The sequence below is a fragment of the Pteropus alecto genome, unplaced genomic scaffold (genome assembly GCF_000325575.1).
Source record: "Pteropus alecto unplaced genomic scaffold, ASM32557v1 scaffold25, whole genome shotgun sequence".
In the NCBI taxonomy this organism is placed as follows: Eukaryota; Metazoa; Chordata; class Mammalia; order Chiroptera; family Pteropodidae; genus Pteropus; species Pteropus alecto.
This window is the reverse complement of record NW_006441955.1, coordinates 17,447,802-17,456,820: the sequence shown is the minus strand read 5'-3', so window position 1 is coordinate 17,456,820 and position 9,019 is coordinate 17,447,802. Positions and strand designations below refer to the sequence as shown.

At 30.0% G+C, this 9,019-nt stretch overlaps 1 protein-coding gene across 2 annotated transcripts in view; it reads left to right on the top strand.

The window, feature by feature from the left end:
• DEPDC1 (DEP domain containing 1) overlaps window positions 1-9,019 on the top strand; it is an 18,582-nt gene that overhangs the window by 1,862 nt on the left and 7,701 nt on the right. For both annotated transcript variants that reach the window (XM_006919311.3, XM_006919312.3), the window contains exons 3-8: window positions 1-214; window positions 2,772-2,928; window positions 3,361-3,479; window positions 3,909-4,039; window positions 5,445-5,492; window positions 8,068-8,208. In XM_006919311.3, coding sequence (XP_006919373.1) covers window positions 1-214; window positions 2,772-2,928; window positions 3,361-3,479; window positions 3,909-4,039; window positions 5,445-5,492; window positions 8,068-8,208 — 810 coding nt within the window. The remainder of the gene's footprint in view (window positions 215-2,771; window positions 2,929-3,360; window positions 3,480-3,908; window positions 4,040-5,444; window positions 5,493-8,067; window positions 8,209-9,019) is intronic.

Here is a 9,019-nt window from a genome sequence, read left to right as displayed (position 1 = left end):
GGCAACACTTTAAAAAATATGGCAATTGTTTTACAGCAGGAGAAGCAGTAGATTGGCTTTATGACCTATTAAGAAATAATAGCAATTTTGGTCCTGAAGTTACAAGGCAACAGACTATCCAACTATTGAGAAAATTTCTTAAGAATCATGTAATTGAAGATATCAAAGGCAGATGGGGATCAGAAAATCTTGATGACAACAGTCAGCTATTCAGGTAATGAACAAAGAACTAACTGCACAACTGAATTAACGATAAATTTTAATTCCACTTCTATTATACTTTTACTAAAACAGCAGTTTCTTCAGAAGTAATGTTTTTGTAGAGAACTGTACTACTTTTAGTCCAATTAAAACCTATTAGAAGTTAAAGTTAATAGCTACACAATTCAAACTTATAAATGTTAGGTAGTACATGTCATAAGATAAGGAATTAGGAGGAAAGCGATATTATTCCTTCTGCATATTCTGAAAACTGTAACATTTCAAAGACAGATCATTATTAAACTTTAGTTTCATAGATTCAAGAATTACAAGACAAATTTTCACGGGTCTTTGCCTTCAAGTAACATATAATCTTATATAATCTAAGAATACTCATGATAAGATAAATACCAAACTTTATATAATAAATAACAGATGAAATATACCACAGGTTAAAGAGACTATTAAGTACTTATGTACCAGAGGCCCTGCTTTATGATTTACATGCTCTTATTTAATCCCTAGAGTAGCAATGCAGGGTAGGTATTAGCTCCTTTTTACAGATAAGGAAGCTGAGACCATGCTTCAACAAATCATGTTCACTGTCTGTAATCTGCTCTTCTACTTTGAAACACTATACTTTATTTGTCAGACTCTATTGCAGCCTCCTCTGTGAAACCTTTCTGAATCCCTCCGGCCACATAATTGCTTTTTCTCTCATGCACTCAGGGTTCTTTGTTTTATTTCCATTAAGTTTGGTCTTTAGATTCTAATATCTATGCTTTTTTTCTCAGAATTAGTACTTTTCAAATGAAATGTCTTAGAAATTGATTCTTGCCTATGTTATCACAGATGATTTATGCTATATAAGTAAACCAAAACAAGCATATGAATATTTCATTTTGTATAACACTCTAGAAATTTTCCTCTTAACTACTCCTTAGTCACCTTCGTTGGCTCCTTTGCTGCTGCTCAGCCTTTAGTTGTTACTGGTCCTCAAGGTCCTCCTACACTTGTCTTCATTTCACCTCTTTCCATGGGTAATCTCATGCCATATCTTCACCTACTTTTCTTATGACTTTCAAACCTCCAATCCAAATATCTCTCCTGAGCTTTAGACTCAATTTTTGCCTGTTAGACAGACACTTCTAATATATAGCATATAAATAATCAATATCATCTCTTAACCTAAATTTTGTCTTTTTATATCCATATCTGAATGAATGGCACTATCTTCCCTGTAGTTGCCTTGATTCTTTCCCATTCTCCTCCCCTTTAAATATGATTTAATTAAACCATTTCTATTGTTAGTTGCTTCAGTAGTTCTCTGATCTTTTTGTTAGACCATTGTTCTCTCTTACCTGGAATTCTGCATAACTCTTCAACTAGTTCCTCTGCCTCTAGTCTTTAACAACAATAAATAAAGTATAAAGTACTTAAAAATAAAGTTTACCAAAAATGTGTAAGACCTTACTAGAGAAACTTTTAAATTATATTAAAGATAATTGGAGAGGATATCTTGTTCATGGATAAGAAGATTTAGTATCATAAATAAGTCACTGCTTCCCAAATTGACAAATTCTGTACATTATCATTCAAAAGCACTATATAATTTTTGTAGGATTTGACAAACAGATTCTGAAGTTTATATAGTAATGTAAAGGTCCAAGATAATTTTGAAGAACAAAGAGAATTGCCTTAACTGATATATGTATGGGCTTAAATTAAAACAAGTACTGAGAATACAAACCCATACAGATATGGGAACTTGGTATAACTTATATATGGATTACACACTTATATATGAAAATAAAATTTTTATGAGAGAATATAAGAAAATATTTTTAGGATAGTAGAATGAGAAATAATTCCCGAAGTCACTAAAAACATGCATAAATTTAATGTATGATAAAAGATACCACAAAGTGAAAAAACACATAACCACATTATTTTTGTTTATTTATTAAAGTATAAAACATGAACAATAAAGATTAGTGATTTCCCTTAGGAAGAGAAAAAGAAATAGAATAAGCAAAGAATTTCTCACACTTAAAAAAAAAAGATAATGAAGTCTTTGATAAAATGTTAATTGCATTGGTTAATGGTTACATACATAGATGTTTTGTATTTTCTGTACTTTTTTGTATCTTTGAAATAATTTATATTAAAATGAAAGGAATATAATCAAAAAAAGTAGCAGAGACCAAGTTCTGGGAATTAGAACAATCACAGTCAAACAAAGAGCAAATAATATACACAAATCAGATAACTCATAAAAGAAATTGAGAAAATGTAACATTCTAGGACCTTTTTGTATGTAAGTGATTTCTCTGCAGCAGATTTGATTCTAATAATAACACAATTATCCAGAAATAAAATATGCACAGCATACTAAAGAAAGCAGGAAACTTAAAATTTTTAACAAGTTTAATGGGAAAATCAATTTATGTAGAATTTTCATTCTTTGGTAAATAAATAATAAATCCACTTTTTTGGGTGATTTTTAAGATAGACACTAAAAGTTTGTTTCTGATTTCACATTATTTAACTGCATGTTATTCTTAAACCAGATTTCCTGCAAATTCACCACTCAAAACCCTTCCACGAAGGCACCCAGAACTGAGAAAAAACAGCGTAGAGAACTTTTCCAAAGATAAAGACAGTATTTTTAAATTACGAAACTTATCTCGTAGAACTCTTAAAACACATGGATTACAGTTATCTCAGGTAAAATATCTTTTTTACTAATCACTAGTTTAAATATAATTACCATGTGCTTAAAAATAGAATCATGAAAAGTAAACGATTTGTTAATATTTGAAGCCAATGCTTGAAATCTCTTAACTCACTTTATATTCTAAAAATATATGTATAAATTTGTTTGGAACTCATATAAACAATAATAAAAATGGTAATGAGACATACTTGAAACAGTAATAATATAAGGATATTTTATTTTTAGAGTGATTCGAGGGTAGTAGGGGCAGGTGCAAAACCAAAAGCTTTATTACAATATGTTACATTATTTCTTCATATGACATCTTATAGCTCCACAATGGACTGATAGTAATAGAATTACTAAATATTAAAAATGGTGTCAATTCAATATTTCCTTAATTTGAACATAATATATTAAACCAAAGTAATTCTTTTTTTCAGGAAAATATAGAACACATGAACTGTGAAGTAATCAATGAAGATCAAGAAAACTCTATTGGTAATAGAGAAATAAGCCAGAAAGATGTTGAAGAAGTTTGGAGATATATTATTCTGATCTAGTAAGCTAAAACTAAGCTATAACCAAGTTCCGGAGATGTTTAGAATGTTAATTTGACATTTTCAGCAAGATATACAAGTGAAAAAATAAAAAAAAGATTTGTTGCCAAAGCTTAAAATTTAATCTGTATATGTTTTTTAATAAGTGTCCTTGCTATAGTTCTAGTACAGTAGAAATAGAATGTTTTCAGTGTGATTTGCCTTTTTTTGAATCAAAGTTGTAGCTATAGTTTGAGGTCTATATTGGAATCCTTCAAAAGTTATTTAGATAAATATATTTGAAAATGAATACTAAATATAAGCCTTCAAAGTTTGGTGTCAGAAAAAAAATATTCTGAGGGCTTTGTTTGTTTGCCAATCAAATTCTCATTTATATTCTATTACACTTATTTTATGGGGAAAAAAAAGTTTGTATTCTTTCTTCTATTTAGCCTGCAAACCACTTTAGGTGTGTCATCTTTAGAAGAAGTCATAAATCCAAAACAAGTAATTCCTCAATATATAATGTACAACATGACCAATACAAGTAAACGTGGAGTAGTTATACTTCAAGACAAATCAGGTTGGTATCAATAAAAGAAGCTGAAATCTTTTTAAACTTGCTAACAAATTTTGTAACTATTGTGGGAATATGTAGAGACCACAGTGTAGAAAGCAGAATATTTTAATCGGGAGGACATCAAGGAGATTGTTGTTTTATCGTAGGTGCTTTAGCAATCACAGTGGAATAATTTTTACGTAAATATTATACATACTATTAGCTCGTAAGATAGAGTCTCGATATTTTAAAAAATGGCATGGTTAAACATCTAAATATAATTAAAGCTATTGATTAACCACATTTTATTGAAGACCTATAATGTGCCAGTCATTGCGCTAAAGATTTAGTGATGAACAAGAAAAAAGGAAATGGTCCATCCCTTCATGGAGCTTATACAAGTAGTTATATATAAATTTAAAGGGGTCGAGACATAGATAAAACCAAAGTAACAATAAAATAACCTCAAACTCTCACAACCAGTATTCTAAAGATCACTGGCTTGATATATATATATCATTTTTTATATTATAGTGTTTATATATTTATATAATATATTGATATCAGATATAAGATAGGGAAATCAGAAATAATTCAAGCCAGATGTATTAGAAAACTTAGATTATAAAAAAAGTATCAATCTCAAAATGTTGAGTCATTTTTTTTGTAATCAGTTTCTGTCTGTAGAATTAATTGACATGTATTACTTTCAATTTCTTTGTGTGGGCAAGAACTTTGAGGTTTTAATTGTAGGAACAAATAGTAAATGTCAAAACTTAAGAGTTATGTTGTATACGCTTTGTATATGTTGCATAATGGTTTTATGCCATTTCTATTTTTCATTACCTAAAATAATTAACAATATATGCTCCCATCCAAGCTTTCTATTCTTTATAACCATAAACTTTTCAGGTCAAATATATGTGCGATTTTTGTGTTTGTATCAAAATACTAGATTTTATGCAACATAGAGGTAATTATTTGAAGCAAGCTTCATTGTGAAAGTACGCTATATTTAAATATAGCTTGTTTCAATCAGCTTTCACTCAAATCAGTAATACTCCAATAGCATAGATCTAGTCAGAACAGAAATGAGGATAAAGAAAAGATGGTGGTAGTAGATAAAGATAAATGTTAATTTATTTCCAAACTATCCCCCCCCAAAATAATTAATCTTTGATTTAGCAGTGCTAATTGTTTTATGTATTGTCATAAGAGTCAAACTCAAGATCTTTATAGCTTTTTAAACTTGTATCTTAAACTATTGCCTTGGCCCTATGTCTTATAAACATGTAATGATACACGTATATAACATATACATACATGCATATATACATGTATATAATTACATATAATAAATGCTAAGCTTTAAATATACTATCATAAAAATATATTTACTAAACAATCTAATTTTTTTATGTGTGTGTAGATGACCTTCCTCATTGGGTATTATCTGCCATGAAGTGCCTCGCAAATTGTAAGTCAAAGTATATATATGTATAGATATACATATATAGATATATATGTGTGTGTGTGTGTGTGTGTGTGTGTGTGTGTAGTATATTGATAGTGTTTAACAAGAATTGAGAAAAATTCTTAAAGAACTTATTAAAGTCTTGATAAAATACATTATTTCCCTTGATGTTTAAATGAAAATCTAGAACTGATTACATTTCTTTACATGTCAAGTATGTTATAGAGCCCTTAACTTTTTCTTTGCAAATGGTGATTTTATAATTCAAGTGCATCATTTGTGGCTCAGTTCTCATATATCATAAAATTATAGGCTAGAGGATCTCAAAGGATTTTTCAATATAATCTACATCAGTTACTTCAGTGAGGCCCAAAGAGTTCAAATAGCAGTTTGTAAGTAAAGCTCTTAGAAGTGGAAAGTTTCAGTCAGAAATGAAGTCATAAAATCTACTTTATACCCCTTGCCAATAAATGTACATACATGGCTTCAACATTCAAGTGCTTCATGACACACGTTAACTCTATAGGATATATTAATGGGACTTTTATGAAAAATTATGTTACTAATCAGCAAATTATTTTTTAGCATTTTATTCATCAAGCTTCCCAATGATCAGCGATAATTGACTTTTTTTATAATTTAAGGCCCCAATTCAAATACAAACCCTAATTGCTTTCAAAATCAATTTTTAAAATTTGCAGAGGTATGTGTTTTCAAATCATCAAAAGTTAAATTATATTTTAATAATTTTGTTACAAAAGTATTTTTCTAGTTCTTATAAAATTAGTATTTTATTAATGTTCAGGATAAATATATATTCCCTTGTTGTCCACTGGGTGTCAATATGACAAAATAACAGAATGAATAGCAATAAAGTAATAACGTAAGTTATAGAAAGATTTTATATTAAATCAAGGTAAAGATCTTGATCATAATCTTAAGATTTTTTATTTTCTCTAACTTTTCCCCTACCTAACTGCTCTTTACTCTCATCCTTTGCTAATGGTTAACAACTCAGATAAGCATATTTCCAAGGATTTCTCTAATGCCTCATCTTTAGGGATTTGTTACTTTCATCCCAGTCAATGTTATACCTAAATGATACCAAAGACATACCTAACTGTATTCGACTTAAATGACAATATATCTAGCCAGAAGAAGTATTAAGACTTTTTCTTATTATTTAACCCACCACAGTAATCCTGTGACATGTAAGAATCAGTGATCAATATACTATAATTTTTTTCCAGAGAAAAAACTAAGGCTTAGAAAGTCTTCTTTCTAATACATAGGAGCTATGCTAGATTCTCTAACTATAAATTCTATATTTTTAATTCCAGTAAAGTATTTTCTGTCAGACAAGACTTTGTAATAACTATTAAGTTTTTTATTCTTCATATTAAGAGTACTTTTTTATATCCTCTGTAGAAAAATGTTTATTTTGCTCTACATAAAACCCGTATTAGCCTTAAAGCTATTAAATGTGTGTTATGTCATTTGTTTGCTTTAATCCTTTTTCCGCTCACACTTGTGGGGCCATAACAAAAGTTTAGAGACAGAGAAGTAAGAGAGATCATTTGGATTTGGGAAAACAGATTTTAACTTGAAAGATAGCATAGTAACTCTCAAACCTGAATTCATATCACAGTCACTAGGGAAACTCGCCAAAGATTCAATTTCAGTTGATTCAATATGTCAGGAATCTTTTTTTTTTTTTTTAACTATGCCTCAGAAGATCCTTATGGCAAAGATGCCCAGATCAGTGTTTGGAAACAACTAAATTAGTGAAGCAGAAGCAAACATTTCTAGGCTAGTAATCCAAGCTTCTCTTCCATAGATTCCGGTCTGCGTAGAGGAGGCTATATTTTTAATAGGAACATCGGATGATTCTGTTTATGTGGTCCATGGACCATACTTTAAATATTGTTGGACCTCAAGGTCCTGAGCATTGCTCTTACTTTACATTGCTCTAAGTTCTAATTCAAGCTTTGCCACCAAGGACTCCTTCATCTTAAGCAGGTTACTCTGAGCTTCAGTTTCCTCATCTGTAACCTAGGATCAGGTCTTATTTCTGAGGAAAACACTAATAAGTAGACAGGGTATTTCAATAATGTTAAGCTAATAAAACAGAATATAAAGGTATTATTTAAACTCATTAAAGGTATGCTTTGTATCAAGCAAGATTTATTCCTGAAAATATAAATTTGCAAAAGACAATTTGTAAGAATTATTTGTATTATCCAAATAGTCTTTGCTTTATAAAATGAATTGTGATAAAATTCCATTAAAATAAATTTCCTTAATGCCTTTAAAATATATATCAAATTTTGCTTTCTATACAGTTTTTCAGGCACATAAATATTAAACAAAATGCTGGTAATTGCTTACAGTGATTTCTACGGAAAAGATAATAAGAAGGAGTGTGTACAACTCTTTAAATTTTTGAACTGTGACAGAATTTATTGTTAAACATAGCTCCTTCATGAAATAATAGGTTTTATACTTTTTATAAGTATATTTTAAAATGTGTCTAAAGTAAAATATATTTTGCTTATTTTTTTTTCCTCCTATTTCTTAGGGCCAAGAAGTAATGATATGAATAATCCAACTTATGTTGGATTCGAACGTGATGTATTCAGAACAATTGCAGATTATTTTCTAGATCTCCCTGAACCTCTACTTACCTTTGAATATTATGAATTATTTGTGAACATTTTGGGTATGTATGGATTTTTACTTATTTAAATTTATTTTATTAAAGGTCTAATTTAAGAGTTTAAAAGTATAGATAAATATGAAGGTGGCAGGCTATAAATTATTTTAAAATTTGGAAATACTATGGTTGAAAATGTGGTATTTTCCAGTCATTTATTTATTTATTTGTTTGTTTTATTTGTTTTTTTTATTTTTTTAGGTGAGGCAACCCTTGGTTGACCTCACAGATTGCAAGGACTTTGTCAGCTTACAATCCCTTATTAATTTTTTTTTTTTTTTTATGCCTACAGCACCTGGTCTTCCTAGGTGGTCTCCTATCCAAGAACTAACCAGGCCCGAGTTAGCTTCTGAGATCAGACAGGATTGGGTTTGTCAAGGGTGGCATGGCCATAGACTTTTTCCAGTAATTTAAACATATCATTCCAATACGAATTCTCCACACTAATTGGGTGTCCTAAAATTCAATTTATTTCTGACACTAACTAACCAGGGCTAGCCCAGACTCTACAAGTTAAGGACGAGATCCTTCAATTCTGATACAAACTACCCAGTGTTAGCACAGACTCCACAGATTAGGGGCTCAGTTCCACAAGATTGCCCTCAATTCAGCCACCAGCTGCAAATGGGGTCTTCAGGCTTACTCACACTTCCACCTGGCTTAGTACCAATTCAGGGGTTCTCACGACACCCCTCAGGTTTCATAATTGACTACAGCAAAACATAGAACTCTGGAAAATGCTTTACTTAATTACCAGTTTATTGTAAAGGATACAAGTTAGGAACATACAAATGGAAGAGATACATAGGGGAAGGCG